The sequence below is a fragment of the Antedon bifida genome, chromosome 4, assembly GCF_963402885.1.
Source record: "Antedon bifida chromosome 4, ecAntBifi1.1, whole genome shotgun sequence".
Lineage (NCBI taxonomy): Eukaryota > Metazoa > Echinodermata > Crinoidea > Comatulida > Antedonidae > Antedon > Antedon bifida.
In genome coordinates, this window is record NC_136229.1 from 13401785 (window position 1) to 13429629 (window position 27845).

The 27845-nt window shown below is 33.0% G+C and overlaps 2 protein-coding genes across 2 annotated transcripts in view; both read left to right on the plus strand.

Annotated features, from left to right (window-relative positions):
• Positions 1-27845, plus strand: part of LOC144840155 (SWI/SNF-related matrix-associated actin-dependent regulator of chromatin subfamily A-like protein 1) — a 219655-nt gene that overhangs the window by 74557 nt on the left and 117253 nt on the right. The gene's annotated exons all lie outside the window — the stretch shown is intronic.
• Positions 1067-27730, plus strand: LOC144840161 (polypeptide N-acetylgalactosaminyltransferase 1-like). The gene is made up of 10 exons (XM_078695871.1): positions 1067-1605; positions 2128-2306; positions 2878-3085; positions 11901-12074; positions 12229-12346; positions 25232-25387; positions 25896-26060; positions 26211-26321; positions 26767-26907; positions 27015-27730. The coding sequence occupies exons 1-10, from the start codon at positions 1331-1333 to the stop codon at positions 27204-27206; spliced, it is 1719 nt and encodes a 572-aa protein (XP_078551997.1). The 5' UTR covers positions 1067-1330; the 3' UTR covers positions 27207-27730.

Consider the following 27845-nt stretch of genomic DNA (forward strand, 5'->3'; position numbering starts at 1 on the left):
AAACATGAATATATTGTGGCCCAATCAAAAGTGATTGAATGAAATTATTTCATCCAGACAGACTATCTTATCCTATCACATGTTTTCAAATACTACAAACGACGAATATATACAAATCATTTTAACGAATTCAGTATAATATAGAAAATGGTTTACAATAGATGTATGGAATTGTTTTGGTGTTCATTATTAGTGCCAAGCAAAGCGTTTGTTTTTGCCAGGCAAAACCAACGCTTTGCTTTTCAGAAAGGAATGATTCCTTTCTGAAATCCGAAAAAATTGAAAGATTCTAAATTCTAATTCCATCTTAAATATCTGATTATTTTATAACTGATATTGAGTGTTGCTTTGATCGTTCTATTGTTTGTTTGTTTATTTATTAAAATAATGCCAGACGTATAGCATTTTCAAAATATCTTTTATTGGGTCAAAGATTACTGTAAAATGATGTAAAAATAAAAATAATGGAATGAATATCGCGTCTCTCGATTCCTACCGTATTAAACTCTAACAATACTTAGAAATTACTATTATTTGAATAGATGTATTGTATTTTAAGAAGGTTTTATATATGTAAATGATATTGCCGCCATTGTTTTAAATCAACTGCATTACTTTAATTAACTTGTCGCCGTCAATATAAAGTTTATGAAGGACTTCCTGAATATGTAGGCACAGCAGTGACTGCGCATGATTAGATCAGCTTCCCTGATTAGATCACAAGGGCCGTCCCTTGACAGGACAGTTGTCTTGTTCACTAAGGGTAAACATCATGTTCACATTACGGACTTCCTCTCTGAAAAGAGTTACTTTGTGTTCACACACAATATAAAACCAATAGAATGTGAAACATTTACTTTGAGGAAATTAGCATAGTATTTGAATTTTATAGTATCTCAATTTATTTGTAGGTATTCTTCTATTTTCAGGCAACATGAAGCGTTCAACATTCCAAAGGTATTGTAAAGCAGTGATTCTGACGTCATTTATTTGGTGTGTTATTGATATTACGATTTTGATTTTCATAACAAATGATATAGGAAATCCAACAAATCAAGAGACGGTTTATAATCTGAAAAATCGAGACTTGAACTCATCACATCATAAAACAAATTGGAATAATGTAGTGGATCATAGCGTTGGTGTAAAGATAAGACAAACGGACGCATTTTACGGTAAATTTGAGTCGTTTGTTGATGGCAATGAGACTCCTGAAGTGCCGACTCAACAGAAACGAAACCACCCGAGTTATAGACAATCACTGACTCTAAACGACAGCCGAGAAATCATTCGTGCTAAACACGCGACAAAGAACATTGGATTGACTTTAATGAATTCTGACAAACTTCACAGTGACTACCAAAGCGTGAGAAAACGACATAACAGACAATCAAATCATACAGTGCCACCGCACCTTAGTGAACTTGCTAGGAACTCTTTAATGAACTGGAATGAAGATGGTGTGGGCGAAAACGGAAACCCTGCTACGACTCCTGATAACGAGACACATCTAATGGAAGCTACGTTTGAAGAAAATCAATTTAATGTACTTCAAAGCAATAAAATTGCTTTAAACAGAAGTTTACCTGACGTGCGACCAGAGGGGTAAGTAGCCTATAGGCCTTACGGGATGAAATTACTTTCACACAAACGCAATTCTGATACAAATTATAGTTTTTGGCAGCCAGCAATAATTGATTTAGAACCAAGTTTTGTCTTTAAATGAGCTTTTTAATGAGTCTGAATCAAAATTCCAAATGATCTTAAATTCAATTCAACACTATAAAAATATTATATGCACTATGCAAAATTAATATTTTACAAAATACTTGAAGCAGCATAATGGAATTTACATTTCACCCCTATTCACGTTGATGTAATTTAAAATGTCAGAAATGAATGGCTACAACCGCCGTTAATAATGCAGAAAATATTCCATTATTGACAAACGTTTGACTAATTGTTTTTAAAAACGAACATTTTTGAATTTCTTAAATTCCAAAATACTTTGCGACATTGATTTCTAGTGATGTCAATCGTATAATATGTATTCTAAAATATTTTTTTTTCATAGAGGATTTTTTCCTCTAATGGCTAAAGTTGTTATTAATTCCACCACGCTATTAGATGCAGCAAATATACATATTATGAAAGAGATGATCTTCCCAAGGCAAGTGTCATCATTGTGTTTCATAACGAAGCTTGGAGCACTCTATTAAGAACAGTACACAGTGTCATTAGTCAATCTCCACCTAGACTTCTTGAAGAAATTATTCTTGTGGACGATGCAAGTGAATCATCAAAATGTTAGTATTGTTAATATTTTGATTTAAATACATCATGCATTTAGTGTGAGTGTTGTTTTTCCAATTCTTCTAAATAATGCTCTTCCAATCAATAATTAAGAAAAGGAATTTCATCTACCAATGCCTAAGATGTGTTCAAATAAATTTTTATACACTAACCTGTATCGGGTCCAACCAATAAGAACCAATGAATTCAATGATTATTCCAAGCAAGTATTAAAGATACATTGTCCCCCTGGAAAATATTTGTTGTTATGTTTTGTTGAATATGCCATTTTAATAGTAATAATCACCACGTTTACGCCCGGACACATGCTTCCCTGAATTCAATATTGATTTAGTCCCTAAATAGAATCATCTGAAAGATGGATGTGTTTTAAAAATTTAATTTTAAATGATTAGGCCTACTTTACTAATAATTATCACTGACTCGCACTTAAATTTTGTTAAAGACCTACTGAATATGTTGTTTATCGACATAAATATCTTGTGTAAATACGATTTTATAAAGAAGATCGAACGAAGATCGGACACCCTATGATTAGTGAACTGATTTTTTATGTCTAAACAGATTGGTTAAGTGAACAATTGAACGAGTATGTTCAAACTCTGCACGTACGTGTTCTAGTAGAACGAACTCAATCTCGCAAGGGGCTGATTCGTGCGAGAATGCAAGGGGCAGCGGCAGCAACGGGTGATGTACTTACTTTTCTAGACTCCCACTGTGAAGTTACCAAAGGTTGGCTAGAGCCTCTTCTAGACAGAATTAGCGAACAAAGGTATGGTTAGGCCTACTAGTAGGTCTACACTAGGCTACACTACACAAATTTAGTAGATTTTGTTTTTATAACATTTTTGGTCTGATAATTTTAACGGTAGGCCTGTACTATTCGTCATCAAGGAATCCACAAATAACTAATGTTCTTCATATGGTGTGCATTATTGCTAGGTTATGGTGAAACAAAATAGGCATTCTTGGCAATCCAGTATATGTTTTTAGGGAGACTTTATAAGAAAATTTATAATAAAACCAGGGAGTTGTTATCCCTGATAAAACGTAGCCATAACAAGTAAGTAGAGATATATATTTATTTGAACATTCAACTTTAAATCGGTGGCTCTTCATGAAAATTTAAACATTAAGTTACTCAGTAGGTCTAATACAGATGAGAAAGATAAAATAAAGCACAATTTCCTCTTGATGAGTTACTGTATTGCAAAGTGTAGGCCTAAGATACATTTTTTTATTCAGACCTTCTAGTACTCGGTACAACACAAGGGTAACGTGTTCGAATGAAGTTTAAATTTTATAATTGCTTTTAAAAGCTCGAATTTCATTCGCAATATTTTATCAATTTACTAATCAAACATATTTTTGTAATTGATTATATCCTATAAAATACTACAACAAAATAAACTAATTAACAGGAAGTTTATTTGATAAACGAACAAAGCTTAGCCTTACAACGGCCCTTTGGTGACAAACTTTCCAGGGAAGTCTTGAATAACACGTCAAAACAAAACTGCCAAGTGTTCAAACAAGTATAAATATTAGCTTTTTTGACCTTCACACTTATATGTGGCGTCGGTGGTGTAGTGGTTAACATAGTTGCCTTCCAAGCAATTGTCCCGGGTTCGATTCCCGGCCGACGCACTGGTTTTGTTTTTTAAATATTTTTACATGAATCAACTTTTAAACATTAATTAACATTTAAAAGGTCGTAAGATATATAAGATAAGAATAATATATAAATCCAAAGGCAAAATACTGAAAAAAATTACAATGGCTGGATGGATCTCAATGGAGATACAAAAAAAGCGAAAAGCTAAATCAAAACGATGAAGTAAAACAGCCAGAAAAGTTAGCATATATGTATTCTCACAGATTTCCTCATCTTTATCGTTTCAAAATTAATTAAATTTCAGTATATCACCGGATGATGTAGAATTAATGTTCCTTGCCTGTTGTGTTTATGGAGCGACAAAACTCGCAAAGACAAAGAAAACCACTGGGAATTACTACTTAAAACCACAAAACCTTTTGGACTTAACATTAGGAACATACTCCCAGATCGGTAAAATTATTCCATTGACTACCAAAATTTAAGTTTCAATATTAACCACCATTTTAGCTTTTTTTAGTTCCAGTCCAAAATTGTTTATATCTCTACCAAGCTACCTTCTTTGTTTTCTACTCTTATTCAGTCTCCACCCACTATTCAACACGCTGTTTCTATTGTTATATTTCTTTTATTCCTGTCCACCCAGGCAGCACTTGCCAACTCATATGCTATGAATTTATCCAAATTCCCTCACTTGCACTGATGAAGGGCTAGTGTTGCCCGAAAGCTCTGCTAACTTTTCTGGCTGTTTACTTTATCGTTTTGATTTAGCTTTTCGCTTTTTTATTTGTATCTCCATTGAGATCCAGCCACTGATACCCACAGCATTGTCATTTTTTTCAGTAATTTGCCTTTGGATTTATATATATATATATATATAAACACAAGAGGCAAAGAACATTAATTCTAAACCGCCCGGTGATATACTGAAATTTAATTAATTAATTTGAAACGATAAAGATGAGGAAATCTGTGAGAATGAGAAAAAGTCGCCCCAACCGAGACTCGAACTCGGACCGCCTGCTTGATATGCAGATGTCCTAACCATTAGACCACTGGGGCTTTCATGGTATTGTTCGAACTCGATTGGATAACGACTCTTTAACATTCTCGGCGTGGTACGGCGGAACAGCACTAGTCCTCAGTTGTACGCACGCGCAACAGAGATCAAATTGATACGCCCTCATCTTTCAGTATTTTTATTCACGAGGCGGGATCTCCGAAGAGATACTTTTATATATATAAACACAAGAGGCAAAGAACATTAATTCTAAACCGCCCGGTGATATACTGAAATTTAATTAATTAATTTGAAACGATAAAGATGAGGAAATCTGTGAGAATGAGAAAAAGTCGCCCCAACCGAGACTCGAACTCGGACCGCCTGCTTGATATGCAGATGTCCTAACCATTAGACCACTGGGGCTTTCATGGTATTGTTCGAACTCGATTGGATAACGACTCTTTAACATTCTCGGCGTGGTACGGCGGAACAGCACTAGTCCTCAGTTGTACGCACGCGCAACAGAGATCAAATTGATACGCCCTCATCTTTCAGTATTTTTATTCACGAGGCGGGATCTCCGAAGAGATACTTTTATATATATAAACACAAGAGGCAAAGAACATTAATTCTAAACCGCCCGGTGATATACTGAAATTTAATTAATTAATTTGAAACGATAAAGATGAGGAAATCTGTGAGAATGAGAAAAAGTCGCCCCAACCGAGACTCGAACTCGGACCGCCTGCTTGATATGCAGATGTCCTAACCATTAGACCACTGGGGCTTTCATGGTATTGTTCGAACTCGATTGGATAACGACTCTTTAACATTCTCGGCGTGGTACGGCGGAACAGCACTAGTCCTCAGTTGTACGCACGCGCACCAGAGATCAATTAGCCCTTGCACTGATGAAGGGCTAGTGTTGCCCGAAAGCTCTGCTAACTTTTCTGGCTGTTTTACTTTATCGTTTTGATTTAGCTTTTCGCTTTTTTATATTATATCTCCATTGAGATCCAGTCACTGATACCCACAGCATTGTCATTTTTTCAGTAATTTGCCCTTGGATTTTTATATATATATCTATATTATAAGTGAGAGAGTTTGTACGTCTGTCTGTGTGTTTGTTTGTTCGTTATACAAATTTTTGTTACTGCACGTAATCTTACATATGGGGTATCAAAATGACCGCAATTGTACCGGGAATGTTCTAAGCTATATTTCAACATCATCCGCCACCTAGGATCCAAGTTAGGGACCAAAATGTGGTCAAAACCCCCACTTTCGATGTTTGTTCGTTATACAAATTTCTGTTTCTGCACGTAACCATACGTATGGGGTATCAAAATGATGGCAATTGTACCCGGAAGGTTTTAAACTACATTTTAAAAAAATCCCCCGACTCCTGGGGTTTTTGTGGGAGGGGGGTGGGTGTGGTGGTTTGTGATGTCATTTTTGCTAGGGCTCGGGATTGTAGGCTATCGAATTGTAAAATTATACTACAAAAGTTTTACAGTATTTGAATTATCCTCAGCAAAGCGTTTGGGGAAATATAGATATACATATTTTAATCATTAACTAATATGACACCTATTCATTTACACATTTAGCAAAGTACTTTAACCATATCCAGCTATGTATCTGTCTCTTGGATTGTCTCATTACAGACATCCATTCCTGTGTGAACATATACACGTTCTTTACTGTTATTGTGTTCAACTACATCACCATGCCTCCAAGGAAAAAATGCCTATTGTGGGAGATGGGGTTCAGGGGATAGTGGGGATTTTGCTTAGGCTAGAAGTAGTTGAGATTGTGTGTTGGGATTTAGGGGATAGTGGGGATTTTGCTTAGGCTAGGAATAGTAGGCTATCAAATTGACCAGAATTGTGGATGGAGAATGTTACAGTATTTTATTATGGGTGGGGATGTAGGCCTATCACCATGACCGAAACTGGGAATGTTTTAAACTACATTTGAAAACTGCCACTGAGGGATTATGGGTGGGAGTGATGGCTAACATAATTTGTACTGGAACCGTCTTAAAAACATCACCGGGTTTCTGTGGTGTGTTGGGAGGAGGAGCGAAAATAATTAATTAGCCTAGGCCTATTAGTCCGGTGGCAGGAGGGGGAGGTATCACCACCCGAAAGGGGACAAATTGCCATCCAACTTTTCTAGACCAGAATTTTTTGTAGATTACGAATATGGAAGGTAATCGATCAGGATAGGAAGCGTTTTCGAGATATAAGGGGTCAAAGTTCAAAATTGACCAATATAAAAACATGCTATATCTCTAGAAATTCTGGACGTAGTGAGATAATTTTGGTGTCAAATTGTTCACAATGTGTATGTTTATATTAGCTCTAACAGAACTTTCTTTGTAAAATTGACCGGAAACCCCATTGTTAACAATTTTGACCTTTGAACTCTTTTTTCTATATCTAAGTAACGACAGGTCGGAGAGAATTAAAAATAGGAGCAAATTGTTCCCAAGATATACATTTATATTCAGTGTAACAGATGATATTGCTTGAAAATGACCGGAAGTGTGGTTATTAACCTTTGACATAATTGAATATGGTTATAAAAACATAAATTAATAAATATTTGTCGTAAGAAGCCAATTTTGGTGTCAAATTGTTCACAATATATATGTTTATACTTGCCATAATGCAACATTTTTTTCAAAAAGTGACTGAAACACCTATTTTTCTGTAATTTTAACCTTTGACCTGTTTTTCTCATCTAAATAACGACATGGCATAGAGATTTCTAACGGCAAATTGTTTATAATAGATATTTTTATTCAATCTAATAGATTATACTGTTTGAAAAATACAAGTGTGATTATTGCTTTGAAATCCTGTACATAAGAGCCTATCAGGGCGGATTTAATTCAAAGAGGTGTGGAAGGGGAATAATACTATTACTTTCAGAAATATTTGAGCAATTTCAATCAGATATCCATGTATCTCCAATAAACGGAATGTACGGCTCATAGAGAATTCAGAAGTTACCCTTGGTTCATTTTGGCAAATCCATATGGGTTCCTTTTAAAAGGATTGAGGGTGCACAGACAGGCCTTTCCCATGGCTTAATATTGGAACCTACAGTTTTAGTTACCCGATATATTTCTAACACAGTAACTTATGTAGCCAAATGCATTGATCCGATACAGGGGCCAAATGTAGAACTGAACATACAGTAGAGAACCACAGAAGGGTCTAAATAGATGACCTGCTGTTGTTTCATTTTAGGCAAATCCATAAGTGTTCCTTAAGGATCGAGAGTGCACAGGCAACTTTATTCCATGTGCCTGTCTATATAAACCCACAGTGTCACCCATTATATTTCCATTATGGGGCTTAATGTCCATCCATGGAGGACCGGCCCTTGGGTTAATTTGGGCTAATCCATAAATTTTCCTTAAGGATCGAGAGTGCACAGGCAGCTTTATTCCATGGTTCTGTCTGTCTATATAAACCCACAGTGTCACCCCTTATATTTCCATTATGGGGCTTAATGTCCATCCATGGAGAACGACCGGCCCTTGGGTTAATTTGGACAAATCCATAAAATGTTCCTTATGGATGATCGAGGGTGCACAGGGATATGTATTATATCTCTATGAACCCACATTTTCACCCTACATACATTATTTCCAATATAGGGTCTCTTGTAGCCCCACATAGAGAACCCCGAAAGGTCCATGAAGGATCGGCCCTTGGGTTCATTTGGGCAAATCCATAAATGTTATTTAAAGATTGAGGGTGCACGTTTAGTTTTATTCCATAGTTCATCTATGAACTATTTACCCCATATTAATTTCTAATACAGGGCCTTATGTAGCACACCACATAGAGATCCCAAAAGGGTCCTTAGAGGGTTCATTCGGGCAAATCCATATGGGTTATTTTAGAATCCTTTGTGTACAGGAAACTCTTTCCTGTATGGGCCAAACTATCTGTGGCTATATAAAAATTGTGGTCTGTCTGTGTAGTGAGTTGTGGATTGAGTTTGGCCACCTGGATCTGCCTATGCCCGCCCTATCCTGTACGAATTGGTATTCTCTGGTTCTGATGAATAGTAGTTTATTTTCCAAAAACGAATATTGTAGCCCTAATAAATGCAACTGTATAGTGGCAAATCATTGAAGGTCAGCGCAACATTTTAACATCATAACATTTTAATCGTCATAACATTAATTTTATTATTTATTTTACAGTATTTTATTAATACATTTAAAATAATGCGCACTAGAAAAAATATAAAAATACCATAACTTCACTGATCAAATAACGTGATTACATTTATGAACATCGATCTCATAGTTTGAATAACTTTGCATTATTTAGTATATCATTTGTTCAAATGTTGACCTTTGTCAACTTGTGTAATGATAAATGTGCTCTTTTGATTGTGTATGATTGATAGATGTCTTAACAGAATGATAAAACATAACATTTTGTCTTAAATGTTAGTTTTTATTTGGTTTTAAATGCAAATTGTGTGATTGGTCAATATTGACATTTGACCTTTAATTGTATTTGTTTTATAAGGCGACTGAATAACACCATACAATACCTATAACCATACAAATGTATTAAAAGACCAAATTGAACTTTAATAAATTGGTTATAATACATATGTATATTATAATACATTGTTATAATTGGTCAATTTTGAACTTTGACCCCTTATCTCTTCCTATTCGCTTCCTATCCTGATCGAAGTCTGATTTGATTAAATACAGTATTATAATCATATTAATCAAAATTATAATGAAATAACATAACTTTACTAATCAAATAATTTGATTACTTGTAAAACCATCAATATCATAGTTTGGACAACTTTGCATTTATTTGTTAACTAATACGCGTATTAAAATGTTGACCTTTGACCTTATGTCAACTGATGAAATTGACCTTATGTCAACTGATGAAATGATGTATTCGCTCTTTTACATTTCGTATGATTGATTAACAGGATGAGAAAACATCCAATTTTTATTATTAAATATTAGTTTTTATTTGGTTTTATAGGTACGTTCTATGATTGGTCAATATTGACATTTGACCCTTAATCACAAAGGATTTTCTTTTCATAAGGTGATTGAATAGACACTTATAATCATAAAAATGTAATAAAAGACCAAATTGTGCTTCAATAAATTTGTTATAATACATATACATAATACATTGTTGTAATTGGTCAATTTTGAACTTTGACCCCTTATATCTCGAAAACGCTTCCTATCCTGATCGATTACCTTCCATATTCGTAATCTACGGAAAATTCTAGTCTAGAAAAGTTGGATGGCAATTTTTCCCCTTTCGGGTGGTGATTCCCCCCTCCTGCCACCGGACTATATATGATTGAATTGTACAACGAAAACTTACTAGGCCTACATTTGAACTGTCCAGGGGAGGAGGTAAGGTTTGTTGATTGCGGCTGCGATGGTGAGAGGAGAAAGCAGGCCGGGGGACCGCAGTATCAACATTATATATTTTAATTATAAGCCAATATGACACCTACTCATTTACACAGTTTACAACGTACTTAAGTCATAGGCCTATCATAGCTATGTATGCCCTCTCAATTTGAAGCTAAAGTTTAATTGAATTTGTCCTTCACTGGAAAGAGTGTGGGGTGTTATTAAGGGGTGGAGGTTGGTGCGTATACGGAGATACTGGCGTCGGGTGTTATGTACTGAGAAGGCTTTAAACTAATTTTAAAACCCGCCCTGGGGCGGGTATAATTGCTAGTATATATATATGACGTTATCCAAATTCCTTCTTTTGCACTGATGAAGGGCTAGTGTTGCCCGAAAGCTCTGCTAACTTTTCTGGCTGTTTTACTTATCGTTTTGATTTAGCTTTTCGCTTTTTTTTGTATCTCCATTGAGATCCAGCCACTGATACCCACAGCATTGTCATTTTTTTAGTAATTTGCCTTTGGATTTATATATAAGATATAAGATATATATATATCATCTTTATCGTTTCAAATTAATTAAATTATATATATATATATATAAACACAACAGGCATAGAAATAAATTCCAAACCGTCCGGTGATACACTGAAAATTATTTAATTAATTTTTGAAACGATAAAGATGAGGAAATCTGTGAGAATGAGAAAAAGTCGCCCCAACCGAGACTCGAACTCGGACCGTCTGCTTGATATGCAGTTGCCCTAACCATTAGACCACTGAGGCTTTCATTGTATTGTTCTTTAACTCGATCGGATAACGACCCTTTAACATTCTCGGCGTGGTACGGTTGGAACACAACTAGTCCTCAGTTGTACGCACGCGCACCAGAGATCAAATTGATACGCCCTCATCTATAATTCAGTATATTTATTCACTAGCGGGATCTCGAGAGATACTTTTATATATATATAAACACAACAGGCATAGAAATAAATTCCAAACCGCCCGGTGATACACTGAAAATTATTTAATTAATTTTTGAAACGATAAAGATATATATATATATATATAAACACAACAGGCAAAGAACATTAATTCTAAACCGCCCGGTGATATACTGAAATTTAATTAATTAATTTGAAACGATAAAAATCCAAAGGCAAATTACTGAAAAATATATATATCCCACAGCATTGTCATTTTTTCAGTAATTTGCCTTTGGATTTATATAAAAATATATATATATAAATCCAAAGGCAAATTACTGAAAAAATGACACTACTGTTGTATTGTATTCTCCTTTTTTCCTATGTTTTTAAAGTTTATAAATATGTAGATTTATATAAAATCAACCCAGGAAAAAGTTACTAAAAATGAATGTGAAATAATGGTACATTATATTAAATTAATGATGTTAAATGTGGTATTGAATTAATGGTATTTAATGTGGTATTGAATTAATGATTTTTAATGTGGTGAATGTAACTTCTCAAAAGTTACTATTAATTTTTAATTTTATTTCAACAGAACCAATGTAGTATGTCCTGTTATTGACACAATTAGCGATACGACTTTCGAATACATTCCAGTGCGTCGAAACGTTCCAATCGGCGGATTCTCTTGGTACCCTGATTTCACGTGGATAGATATCCCACAGCGGGAAATGAATCGTGTCGATAATGATCCGACAGCCGTCATAAGGTACGAATGTTCGGCAGTCAAAATAATCATTAGATATAATTCACATTTATCAGCGATACTGTTCATATTAAGCCTAGTTCCATCACAACCAGACTAATAACATAAAAATTCCAATTGTGGCTTGGCCTAAACTGTGTTTAATATTATTTTGCAGGTCACCTACCATGGCAGGGGGTTTATTTTCTATAGAAAGAAAATATTTTTTTGAGATGGGTTCCTATGATTCGGGGTTCAAGACGTGGGGCGCCGAGAACCTTGAGTTGTCTTTTAGGGTAAGCATATACCATTGATCAAACACATTAATTAAAAAATATACGTCTGTACAGGGAGTTGTAATTAGTTGTAATTAACTAACCTGGTCTGTGTATATTTACAACAGTCTTTACTGCAATTAATTAAAAAGATTCCTGCTGCACCGGTTTAAGTTAATATTATTCGTGTGTATGAACCTAAAAACTCATCACGACATAATATTTGATAATTTGATTTAGAGATATAATACGTACATTCGAATTATTCATGTTAAGTTAACGTGGTAGCTTACAGAATAAACACATGATTTTCGGCGGAATTGGATCTAGGAAAAGTGTCTTTCAATCCGTCGTAAATCTTCACAACAGTGTTGATACATATTTGGCCGGCAGTATTTTAAATAATGAAGAGAGAAAAAAGGTCTATTGTCTTATATAAACCTTCTCAAACACACAGGTTTTAAATGTTATATATTATCGTTATCAATAAAAACCCAAGTATGCCTATTATTTATAGTTAGTCAAAAACCTCTCTATTTATTTTATAAAGAGTGCATTTATGCGATTTTTTTAATCACTAAGAAAAAGCATGTGCATCGGCCGGGAATCGAACCTGGGACAATTGCTTGGTTAGTTAACCACAACACCACCGAAGCCACGAGTAATTCAAAATGCACCTATAATATTTATAACACACAGTATTGGTTGTGACGTATACAAACTTTACCTTCCAAAGCTACGATTATAGCCGTTCCGATGAGACTGCACAATCTAATAATTTGATTTTAACAATACAGTACTACAGTAATTTATATATATTTATAGTAAAATTGATTACACGTTTTCTTCTTAAATATGTTCACTATCTTTAAAAAAATAGTTTAATTAACTTTCAACATTTTTAATTGCATGGTGAAAAATGACATTTATAACCAAGTTTGTATGTTAATTGTTTGAAATAGCCCACAACCTAAATATAAATTAACTATTCCAGACTTAATTAATTTTCTTAACGTATTGACAATACTATGCTTATAGCAATGTCAAAGCAAAGTTTGGAGTGGGAAATAATCTTACAGATCAATTCAATGTAGATAGGCCTAAATGTGTTAAACAGGGATGCGTTTTATCACCAATATTATTTTGTATATTTATAAATGAATTTGTTAAAATGCTTCGTAACAATGATTTAGGAGTTAGAATGAATTGTTCATGGATGGGTGGCCTTTTTTGGGCCGATGATGTTGTTTTGCTAGCTAATAATGCTAGATATTGCAGTGAAATATGCAAAGGAGTGGAAGTTAAGCTTCAATTATGAAAAATCGAATGTAATGGTTATTGGGAAACGTGTCAATCGTAATAAAAAATGGAAAATTGGAGATGAATTTATAACTGAGGTAAACAATTATAAATATCTAGGTGTAATAATTTGTGCAAATCAAAAAGAGCATGGTCACTACTGTTATTCAAAAAGGAAAAAAAAAATCTCGTATATTAAAGGTATAATAGGAAACCTTGATGATTTCAATAGGGTCTATTTCGGAAAATTAATTATGCATGTGGTGTATGGCACTGTAATTCAAAAAGAGATAATAACGATTTAGAAAAATTACAGCTACAAATGGCCAGATTCCTACTAAAAGCTCCCAGATACACAACACAACAAGCACTATATGGTGACTTAGGATGGAGTCCATTATCAAAAACACATGAAATTACTAAAATCAAATACTTCAAACGTGTTATAAATATGAATATAAATAGATAGCATAATATTTCACTCCATTGCATGTTTCAACTTAACAGTGATTTTGATTTTTTTAAATACAGCTTTATGTAAGGAAAACTTAGATAAATGCAAAGATTTAAACATGTTTGAACACGTGTTTGATACTGCCCTCTCCGAGAGACTTGTCTCCAAACTGTCATAAAATAAAATAAATGAATAATATTTTAAAATAGTAGAAAATTACTCGACAATACCGTATTTCAAATATGTCTAAAGGTATCACAAAATTAATATCTCATTTAAATTACCGTTGGAATAAACGCCCCGCTTTGAATAAACACCTCCCTCGAATAAACGCCCTCCATAGAACATCATTTAGAATAAACGCCCCCGGGGCCTTTAGCCTTTACATATTTCCTCGACATGCATATACAATATTGTATTACAACACATGTCTATTTGTATAGTAGAATTCACTGATTGACATGATCTACAATTTTCCAAGAATGCTTATACAATTTTTAGTGTATTTTTTTACTTCTCGATATTAATGTCCTGTATTTGTTCATATCTAGCGGGGTAATTATTTGATTATAGATGTTACCATATTACACCAAAAAAAAAAAAACGCCTCCTCCGAATAAACGCCTCCCTCGAAATGTTACAATTTATCAAAATAGAAACGAAAAATCTTTTAAAATCGATGCACTGATTATATTTTAAATAACACAAAGGTACAGGTAGTATATCCCAATAACGATAGGCAAGCCATGATTCAACGTTTCGATCTTTATTTGATCATCACCATGAATGAACAATAATTCCAAAAGCAGACAATAACTACAGTCTATTCATAAGTATATAAATGAGACGGCAACTATGTTAACCACTACACCACTGACGCCAATGTACGCATACAGTTGAGATTCATATTTGTGGTAACAAGCTTCCGCCGTTCTCTTGATGAACTTGTAACATGGGTAATATGATTGTGTTCCGAATTTGTCACGGAGTGGCATAATACTTTATTTATTCATTATGTTCTGTCCATTATCAAGTTTTCAGAATGTTATAAGAATCAGTATACATTTATCCATTAAAGTTTTAATTGGAAGCTAGAAGCCTAATTCAAAGTTTCTCTCGTGGCCTATGTACCATCATTATTTTCATCAATACACATGTTGAAACTAATTATTAAACAAGAAAGCCACTCAGAGAGTGCATACCTCCGCCTACTGTAAAATTCTCCTACATAAGATTTCTCTGGGGCGGGAATATATATACTTGTGTGTGTCTTAATGCTGTGTGTGATTTAGGCTAATCACTACAAGCATGTGTATGCGAGTTTGGTGTAATGGTTATGCAACCACCTTTCAACTAACAATAGTATCAATTGACTAACAATAGAACAGCAACGCTAAAAACAAATAGGTTTTTTAAAACTACTCGTATAAACAAACCTGTAAACTAAATCAAATTATGTTTTAAAATTACAAATCACAAATTACTCTTGCCTCTTGTACAGAAATGAAGTTTTTTGGACAAGTAGTTCTCGAGAAAATGCAATTTCAGTTTACTTAAGATTGCTCGCCGGCTTTCCTATCTTTTAACACTAGCAGGTCTGAAAATTATACTAAACGTACCGTGGTCCCAAAATTTAATAAAATGGTCCTTGACCACATATCTATTTGTTTTTTCATTTTGGTAAATTACTTTTGAGTAATCCTGCAAACAAACAGACAAACGTGATCGACTACATATACCTCCTTGGCGGAGGTAAATGATCGTTCATTGCAATGAATTATTGAAAATAAGCATTAATACAAATACTCCAACATGAATCACAACTCAATTTAGGTCTATCAGTTGAAATGTTGCCCTTTGTTGATACATTTTAACGGGTTTGCTCTTTTGACTTCCCGAAATTATAATTAGGCCTATATGGAATTATTCCTGTATTTCTTTCGGTAATTTTTTTTTGTGGGATATTCAGGTAATTAATTTGTAAATTTTTACATTTTAATACAACGCAGGAAAATAGGATTATACACAGGAAGAACGAGTGATTCTGTAAAGCGTTTAAATATACTGCTGCAGAAGTTCAGTAGTAGGCCTAGGGGCCTACACAAAACGTTTCAAACGTGATATAATAGTTTGTATAATCTTATTTTAGCTATTTAGTGACATCACGGAGGTGTTAACTAATTAACTAATTAAACTCCCTGATGACATTGTTTTGTTTTGTTTTAAATGTGAATACTGCATCCGATAATATTATGTGACACGTGATATAATGTAATATATTATGGGATATAATGTGATGTAATTTCAGATATTGATAATTGTTTTTTAAACGAATTAGCATAACCTATTTCCAGGAGTTTCATTTATTTTGTAAAACATATTTTAAATTTTGTCTTATTTTTCATCAAATTTAATAATTATCGTACTTTAGGCCTATAGCAATCGTATAAATAAATATATACTATACGTGTTCTAACTACACGACGACTTCTCTGCTCCCTAAAAAGTTTTTTAAAATATTTGTTATCCTAATATTTATTTCGACCTAATCGTGTTATACCCCACCATTAAAAATTATTTGTCCGTTATATATAGGCCTAAGTTTAAATGATGTATTTAAAGAGGCATATATCTACTTAGGCTTTTTTAAACTGTAAAATATTTAGGTCTATCTATACCCTAACAACATTCAGTGATTCATAGTTGTTTCTCATTTTTAATAAAAGCAACATTTTGGCTAATATGAATTAGAACATAAAACCAGGTCAGTCTGATCTGAAGTTCTCGAGGGAAACATCGAGGTCGAGTGCAAAATAAATACTTATGATATGTATTCACTACAGACTTATCGTATCGGGCGTCGGTGGTGTAGTGGTTAACATAGTTGCCTTCCAAGCAATCCCGGGTTCGATTCCCGGCCGACGCACACGTATTTTTCAATATTTGTTTTAACCATGCATCAACTATTGTTTTTTTAATTATTTAGGATTTCTTTGACGAGGCCAATATATATAGTTATTTATTATTCCCCCAAAAACATGAAAAAATTAAGATTAATAAAATCAGATTTTGAATAGGCAATTTCACAGTTTTAATAAAGTTATTCACTTCTGTAGAAAAAAAATCATCAAAAATAATTATTTCACTTATAAAAAGACAAAAGAAATGGTTAATTTCAACCAAAAACCATTGTCTTCCAGACAATTTAGGTATATTTTGCTTTAAATTACATTTTTTTGGTGGGAGTTTTTGGTCATAGTGAATAACTATTATGTGATATTAAAATGGCATATTAAAAAAAAAATTTTTTAAATTATTTTTTAGGGGGACAATATATCTTTAAACGAGAGAAAAAGTGTTAAACTGTGTGTTTAGAAACATAAATAATTTACAGCATAGAGAAGCTCGTAAATGAATTAATAATTGTTTACATAGAAATAATGAGTAAAAAAGATAAGAACAATTAAAAAAATATTTTTTAAAAAGGTCTCTTCCCTTTCATATAATTATTTGAAATCATACTATTGTAGGCCTAATTGGTCAGATTTAAGACTCTGACTTTTTTTGTTTCGCGCCGCGGCTCTAGCCAGCTAAAATTTCAGAGGACATAATCAATAAGAAGCTTCATCATCGCGAAAGCTATATGTCTAAGGCTGACATTTTTAATAATTTGTTACCTCGACTAACTTATAAACAGACTACTGCGGAAGAATTTTCTCACGTGTACCGTGAAGTCAAGTTGTCTCTAGAATGTCTGTGAAGTTGGTTACTAGTTCCTTATTCAAATTCAATTAAAGGGACAGTCACAAATATTTTTAAAAACAGATTTTAATACGTAATAACTGTCTAATTGAGTTGTTATTGCATTAACATGTTAGCCTTGACTTCCTCTACTTCTTCCGGTCAAAGTTCCGCAGAACTAGAGTGGAAAATGGTAGAGTAGGTCAAGGGTCATCGATCTATACCAAAATATTTTGAAAATATTAAGTAGATCAAGTGTTATAACGTTCGTAAAAGCTAGTTACTTATTCGCCGTAGAGGGCGTAAATGCATAAAATGTTATTGAACTTTGACCGGAAGAAGTAGAGGAGGTCAAGGCTAACATGTTGATGCAATAACAACTCAATTAGACAGTTATTACGTATTAAATATTTGTGACTGTCCTTTTAATTGAATTTGAATAAGGAACTAGGAACTTGAAAACTAATAACAAACTTCACAGACATGTCTCATGAGGGTATTCAGTTACATGCCTACAGGTTGAGGTCACACACACACAGCACATTAAAGTTCAAAATTGACCATTTTTAAATGGCATTTTCAGTCGCGTGGACGCGACTCTATAGTTCACTATGTCGGTCGGTCGGTCGGTCTGATCACTATGCGTTTTAGCACGCGACTTATGTTGGCCTTGTTTAATTAGTAGATTAATATTTTTTGGGAAATAATACATTGTTGGAAAGGTACACATGTTTTCTTTTAAATGCTGTTGAAAATTAGCAGAAATATAAATTATTCAATGAACACCCTCTCCAGCTGGCCACCTCATAAACATGATGAAGGAAATCCCTGTTTGCAGTTTATGACCGCCCATTTTTGGAGATCTAAAATATGATGCTTTTTGATGGACAAAGCATGTCCCATTATACGATGTCTAGAACAGAATTGGTGAACTTTCAAAAATTGTCTTTGTTTTTTCGGTAGGTTGATGCAATATTTTAAATCAAAGACACATATAATATGAAAATATAATGTTTAAAGTACCTATTGTTTAAATGATTCAACGTTTCGATCTTTATTTGATCATCACCATGAATGAACAATAATTCCAAAAGCAGACAATAACTACAGTCTATTCATAAGTATATAAATGAGACGGCAACTATGTTAACCACTACACCACTGACGCCAATGTACGCATACAGTTGAGATTCATATTTGTGGTAACAAGCTTCCGCCGTTCTCTTGATGAACTTGTAACATGGGTAATATGATTGTGTTCCGAATTTGTCACGGAGTGGCATAATACTTTATTTATTCATTATGTTCTGTCCATTATCAAGTTTTCAGAATGTTATAAGAATCAGTATACATTTATCCATTAAAGTTTTAATTGGAAGCTAGAAGCCTAATTCAAAGTTTCTCTCGTGGCCTATGTACCATCATTATTTTCATCAATACACATGTTGAAACTAATTATTAAACAAGAAAGCCACTCAGAGAGTGCATACCTCCGCCTACTGTAAAATTCTCCTACATAAGATTTCTCTGGGGCGGGAATATATATACTTGTGTGTGTCTTAATGCTGTGTGTGATTTAGGCTAATCACTACAAGCATGTGTATGCGAGTTTGGTGTAATGGTTATGCAACCACCTTTCAACTAACAATAGTATCAATTGACTAACAATAGAACAGCAACGCTAAAAACAAATAGGTTTTTTAAAACTACTCGTATAAACAAACCTGTAAACTAAATCAAATTATGTTTTAAAATTACAAATCACAAATTACTCTTGCCTCTTGTACAGAAATGAAGTTTTTTGGACAAGTAGTTCTCGAGAAAATGCAATTTCAGTTTACTTAAGATTGCTCGCCGGCTTTCCTATCTTTTAACACTAGCAGGTCTGAAAATTATACTAAACGTACCGTGGTCCCAAAATTTAATAAAATGGTCCTTGACCACATATCTATTTGTTTTTTCATTTTGGTAAATTACTTTTGAGTAATCCTGCAAACAAACAGACAAACGTGATCGACTACATATACCTCCTTGGCGGAGGTAAATGATCGTTCATTGCAATGAATTATTGAAAATAAGCATTAATACAAATACTCCAACATGAATCACAACTCAATTTAGGTCTATCAGTTGAAATGTTGCCCTTTGTTGATACATTTTAACGGGTTTGCTCTTTTGACTTCCCGAAATTATAATTAGGCCTATATGGAATTATTCCTGTATTTCTTTCGGTAATTTTTTTTTGTGGGATATTCAGGTAATTAATTTGTAAATTTTTACATTTTAATACAACGCAGGAAAATAGGATTATACACAGGAAGAACGAGTGATTCTGTAAAGCGTTTAAATATACTGCTGCAGAAGTTCAGTAGTAGGCCTAGGGGCCTACACAAAACGTTTCAAACGTGATATAATAGTTTGTATAATCTTATTTTAGCTATTTAGTGACATCACGGAGGTGTTAACTAATTAACTAATTAAACTCCCTGATGACATTGTTTTGTTTTGTTTTAAATGTGAATACTGCATCCGATAATATTATGTGACACGTGATATAATGTAATATATTATGGGATATAATGTGATGTAATTTCAGATATTGATAATTGTTTTTTAAACGAATTAGCATAACCTATTTCCAGGAGTTTCATTTATTTTGTAAAACATATTTTAAATTTTGTCTTATTTTTCATCAAATTTAATAATTATCGTACTTTAGGCCTATAGCAATCGTATAAATAAATATATACTATACGTGTTCTAACTACACGACGACTTCTCTGCTCCCTAAAAAGTTTTTTAAAATATTTGTTATCCTAATATTTATTTCGACCTAATCGTGTTATACCCCACCATTAAAAATTATTTGTCCGTTATATATAGGCCTAAGTTTAAATGATGTATTTAAAGAGGCATATATCTACTTAGGCTTTTTTAAACTGTAAAATATTTAGGTCTATCTATACCCTAACAACATTCAGTGATTCATAGTTGTTTCTCATTTTTAATAAAAGCAACATTTTGGCTAATATGAATTAGAACATAAAACCAGGTCAGTCTGATCTGAAGTTCTCGAGGGAAACATCGAGGTCGAGTGCAAAATAAATACTTATGATATGTATTCACTACAGACTTATCGTATCGGGCGTCGGTGGTGTAGTGGTTAACATAGTTGCCTTCCAAGCAATCCCGGGTTCGATTCCCGGCCGACGCACACGTATTTTTCAATATTTGTTTTAACCATGCATCAACTATTGTTTTTTTAATTATTTAGGATTTCTTTGACGAGGCCAATATATATAGTTATTTATTATTCCCCCAAAAACATGAAAAAATTAAGATTAATAAAATCAGATTTTGAATAGGCAATTTCACAGTTTTAATAAAGTTATTCACTTCTGTAGAAAAAAAATCATCAAAAATAATTATTTCACTTATAAAAAGACAAAAGAAATGGTTAATTTCAACCAAAAACCATTGTCTTCCAGACAATTTAGGTATATTTTGCTTTAAATTACATTTTTTTGGTGGGAGTTTTTGGTCATAGTGAATAACTATTATGTGATATTAAAATGGCATATTAAAAAAAAAATTTTTTAAATTATTTTTTAGGGGGACAATATATCTTTAAACGAGAGAAAAAGTGTTAAACTGTGTGTTTAGAAACATAAATAATTTACAGCATAGAGAAGCTCGTAAATGAATTAATAATTGTTTACATAGAAATAATGAGTAAAAAAGATAAGAACAATTAAAAAAATATTTTTTAAAAAGGTCTCTTCCCTTTCATATAATTATTTGAAATCATACTATTGTAGGCCTAATTGGTCAGATTTAAGACTCTGACTTTTTTTGTTTCGCGCCGCGGCTCTAGCCAGCTAAAATTTCAGAGGACATAATCAATAAGAAGCTTCATCATCGCGAAAGCTATATGTCTAAGGCTGACATTTTTAATAATTTGTTACCTCGACTAACTTATAAACAGACTACTGCGGAAGAATTTTCTCACGTGTACCGTGAAGTCAAGTTGTCTCTAGAATGTCTGTGAAGTTGGTTACTAGTTCCTTATTCAAATTCAATTAAAGGGACAGTCACAAATATTTTTAAAAACAGATTTTAATACGTAATAACTGTCTAATTGAGTTGTTATTGCATTAACATGTTAGCCTTGACTTCCTCTACTTCTTCCGGTCAAAGTTCCGCAGAACTAGAGTGGAAAATGGTAGAGTAGGTCAAGGGTCATCGATCTATACCAAAATATTTTGAAAATATTAAGTAGATCAAGTGTTATAACGTTCGTAAAAGCTAGTTACTTATTCGCCGTAGAGGGCGTAAATGCATAAAATGTTATTGAACTTTGACCGGAAGAAGTAGAGGAGGTCAAGGCTAACATGTTGATGCAATAACAACTCAATTAGACAGTTATTACGTATTAAATATTTGTGACTGTCCTTTTAATTGAATTTGAATAAGGAACTAGGAACTTGAAAACTAATAACAAACTTCACAGACATGTCTCATGAGGGTATTCAGTTACATGCCTACAGGTTGAGGTCACACACACACAGCACATTAAAGTTCAAAATTGACCATTTTTAAATGGCATTTTCAGTCGCGTGGACGCGACTCTATAGTTCACTATGTCGGTCGGTCGGTCGGTCGGTCTGATCACTATGCGTTTTAGCACGCGACTTATGTTGGCCTTGTTTAATTAGTAGATTAATATTTTTTGGGAAATAATACATTGTTGGAAAGGTACACATGTTTTCTTTTAAATGCTGTTGAAAATTAGCAGAAATATAAATTATTCAATGAACACCCTCTCCAGCTGGCCACCTCATAAACATGATGAAGGAAATCCCTGTTTGCAGTTTATGACCGCCCATTTTTGGAGATCTAAAATATGATGCTTTTTGATGGACAAAGCATGTCCCATTATACGATGTCTAGAACAGAATTGGTGAACTTTCAAAAATTGTCTTTGTTTTTTCGGTAGGTTGATGCAATATTTTAAATCAAAGACACATATAATATGAAAATATAATGTTTAAAGTACCTATTGTTTAAATAATAAAATGATTGGTTGAGAATTGATGAGCGGAAAAAGAAAAGAGTAGGCACATGTTTTTCGATTCTCAATCAAGCCACAGTCCATTTAGTTCCATTGTCTCAGGCTGAGGCTAACCTGGGACGGCCTGCAGAGGACTGTCAGTAGAATTTTGGCTTAACGGAGGTTAAATCTTATATATATTAAATTTTAACCAACATTGATTATAATTATGATTAATATATTTGCTATTCATAACGTTACGAAGAATTAATAATAATAATAGGTACTTATTATTTTTAAAGCCCCCTTCCCTACGTTTTTTAGATCTAATTTAAGATCACAAACTATATTTAATGTAAAAATAATACTATATGGTCCTATTGCGATAACTTTATTCGTCTTTAAACGGTTAAAAATGTGAAAAATAAGTCGATTCTAATAATTATAGCGGCCCGCTATAAATCCCAAAATGCATTGCGCGCGGATTGATATTTTTGTTTTTCACCTGTAATTCGCCCACTTTTCGATCGATCGTGAGGCCAAAACAAATGGAAGACTCCTAACTTTTCAGCGAAAATACCGGGTTTTCCCCAATTTGTATCAACGGAGTCTGGCAAAAATAGAAAGACAATTAATGCAGCAACTATACAACGTCAGGCTAGGTATAAAGCTAGCGTACGATGTTCGTACGTTACCGATGTTTACCAGCTAGGCCTACAAAACTAAGCCTAGCTAGGCTAGGCCTAAGACCGTCCACGAGAGGTCGATCGCCGCGAGCTACTTAGGTAGTGCATTGTTTCTCACTTTTTATCATAATTTACCATAAAACGTACATTTAAGACAAGGAATGACATGGTTTAATGTTTTTAAAGTGATATATATGTATTATTTTCCAAAAAACGTCCAAAATTGCAGGGAAGGGGTCTTTAAGTGTTTTAAAACATATTATTTTGAAATGCTTAACATCCCTATTATGGTAAATGGAATCGTCCGTACCATGAAAGTTAAATACATTGGACAGGTCCACTTATTTTCAAGGGATATTAATTGAGGATTTATGTTTTTTAATAAAGTATGAAAGGAATTGTGTAGGTTTTTAGTTTTAATTGATTAATTTAAAAACTGTTATACTGCTATAAAAATCTATGTTTGCATTTTCTTCAGTTAATATTTATTTTAAAAAATGAATACAGATTATTTTTAAAAGTGAATTTATTTTAATTAATTAAATTGTTATTTATCAACAGGTGTTTCTCTACAGTCATGGAAGAAAATATGAAAAAAAATTCTCAGAATCAAATTCTTCAATGAACACATGATGTAATATCGACAGTTTAAAAAAGAAAATTGATCGTGCAAATAATGTTTACGATTCAACATATTTTTATTTATTACATATTTCTATGGTAACAAAAACTTATTTTTAATAAACATTTTGATTGAAAATTGTGTATTTCTATTATACAATTAACTGGTGAAAAAATAGGCATGATGTGATTTATAATTAAATAGCTATGTTAGATTTTGTGTATTTTTGCGATTAACCAACATATTTTTTATTTTGTTACACGTTTCCATGGTAACAAAAACATATTTTCCATAAATTATTAAAAATTGTGTATTTATAGTATACAATTAACGAGTGAAAAAATGGGCACAATGAGATTCATAATTAAAGAAATATCTTTGATTTGTATGTATTTTTGCAATTAAAGGACATCTTTTTAATAATTAATCATTTAAAGATGTATTGTCCCCCTAAAAAAATAATTTTTTTTTTTTTTTTGTTAAATATTCCATTTTAATATTACATAATAGTGATTCACTTTGACCAAAAACTTGATATAAAAAAAACATTTTCCCCAAAAAATATGTAATTTAAAGCAAAATATACCTAAATTGTCTGTAAGACAATGGTTTTTGGTTGAAATTAACCATTTCTTTTGTCTTTTTATAAGTGAAATATTTATTTTTGATGATTTTTTTTTCTACAGAAGTGAATAACTTTATTAAAACTGTGAAATTGCCTATTCAAAATCTGATTTTATTAATCTTTATTTGTCATGTTTTTGGAGGACAATACATCTGAAGAAAGAACAATGATTAATTTTAAAATGTCAAGCGGAGTTTTTTGTAAGAAATATTTCTTGTTTACTTTATACTAAGTAACAATTACGTCAGGGCAAACATTTGACCAATTACTCAACTCCCTGCAGCGCAAAGCTACTTCACATTAGTTAAATACTATTATCATTGTAGGCCTACTTTTGAAAGCTATAAATACAGTACTGCTGAACAATGGGTTCAAATACCGGTTGTAGGCCTACCTTGATATTAGTCAATATATTCTCTATTACATTAGGTTTGGCAGTGTGGTGGATCGATTGAAATTGTACCATGCTCACATGTTGGTCATGTTTTTCGCTCAAAGAGCCCCTATTCATATGATGAAGACCCAGGCGTAACGTTAGTACGAAATACTCGCCGTGCTTTGGAGGTTTGGACAGACACTTATAAGGTAAATGTAATACTGTAATGACTGACTCTGGGTACAAACCCCAAAACAACATAAGTATGCCATGTGCATTCTAAAGTATTATTGGTAACAACAAATTGTTTCATAACAGTCTAAAGAATTACTATTTCCCAAGTATGAAAGTGAAGAAATTCTTGTTCATGGGTAATTTGTTCTTGGTTGCCGTATATGCACCACCATGGTGTCCGATTTTAATATAACGTCACTGGTGGTTTAGGAAAATAGTGTTGGACCAGAACCCTTAAATTATGATAATGTGATTTGATTATGATGGCGAAGCTGAGTAGATTTACACATAATTTATACTTCGCATATTAGTATAAGAAAAAAAACAAGAATGAAATCATTTGAATTTAATTGAAAAGTGACTAAAATTACTAGACGCATGGTTGATTAATTGCCTATATTTGCATTTCCTTTCCACGTAATGTTAGTTTCAGATGGATAATGTTCAGTATAATATATTTATCTTTACATTTTATTTTTACAGAATTTGTTTTATTCAATTAATCCACAATTGAAAATAATCGGTTACGGAGATATCTCAAACCGAATTAAACTTCGAGAAACGCTAGGATGCAAAAGTTTTGGCTGGTATTTGGAGACGATCTATCCAGAACACACACTCCCAATCGAATTCAAAATACTCGGCACAGTAAGACTTTATAGTTTGAGTGTTATTATAGGGTGGGTAAAATGTTATATAGTATGTTATAGGCCAATACTGAAAATTTCTTCATAGGTTTCAACTAAAAACAGATGTGATGTCAACTTAAATTGTAGGCCTACTTTATTTGTTTTATAGGTACGTAATGAAATATCTGACATGTGTGTGGATATTTACGGAGATGGTGAGAAAGCAAGGAACAATGCGAAAGCATCGTTATACACATGTCATGGAATTACTCTATCTCAGGTAGGTAACATCATTGTTGCAATTAAGTGATATTTTGGTCAAACATTTTAAATCATAAGACAATTATTAAACAAAATTCAGATACGAAATAAATTTTAGAAATGTACATGTCAAGTAATTACAGTTACTTCAATAATACCGTAGCCTATTGATATGTAAATTATGTGACTGCAACAGTAACATGATTACGTTTAGGTGACCACTTGATTCTACATCGCTTCAATCATATATTATTGTCATTGAGTTCAACCATATTTATCTTAAGCTCTATCTTATACCTCCATGATCTACACTATCAAACTTTATGTGACAAAAAATGTGCCCATATATGAATATGATGTCATATCACTACCATTATTTGGGCATACCACTACCGTATTTGGGCACACCACACTAGTCAAACTAGTTTGATAGTGTAGACAGAGCTTTAGTTTTTTTTATCTAGATATTTGTGTACAACGCTTTCAATCAAATTCAACACGACGAGATGTGTTTAGAAGCAAATTTTGACAATGATGATGTCAAGTACGGTAGCTGTCCGCGAAACGTGGACGTTACAACTGCATCGTGGCAATATGATCCAAAAGTATGCAATTGTTTTTTAAAATCTCATTACAATGCAGGTGGCCTTAATTTGTTTTTGATGTATATATATATATATATTTATATAACAATAATGTATGTTTTTTCCAGACAAAAACAATAAGGAACTCAGCTACACGGGGATGTTTAGACGCTATCGAGCTGTCGCAAAAAGTTGCCACACGTTTTGTTAAAATTAAGGACTGTGTCGAGAATAAAGAGAGTCAACGTTGGATTTTCACGGATAGTGGAGCAGACGAAAGAATGTGGGAATCGCTGACGAATCGTAAAACATCTGATTGAAAATATGAATATTTACAAGCCAAACCAGACGATACATACGGCAGTTCCATACGGAGAAACCACACAACAGAAAAAAAGCAAAATGTTCATATCAAACCGTTTTTAAAGTCGCAGGACAGCAGTCCTTTCAGTCTCGGTTTCAATAAAGTAAATGATATTCACTTCATCCCCAACTTTATGCAAACATTTCAACAGTGTATTATTAGGAATATGAAACTGTTGGTCGACATTGCATATCCATTGATACACAATCTGTGAATACAGTTTGTATATTAAAGACTTAACTTCTCTTAATCCGCATTTGGAGATTTAAATGTCCTACTTCAATCATTTAAAAATGTAAATACTGTAAATAAACAATTATGGATTGAATAAAACAGATTGTGTAATATCAAATGTAAAGATACATATTAGATATTAATAACGAGTTAGTGAAATGAATGATCTTGGTATCATAATTGATTCTCATTTATCTTGGCAGGCTCATTATAATTATATTATTTCCAAAGCAAATCGTATGTTAGGCCTGGTTAAACATGTTAGTTTCCATTGTAATTCACATGTAAAATGGTCTCTTTATTTAAGTATTGTTCGTAGTTACCTTGAATACTGCTCTACTGTCTGGCCTCCCAATTACAA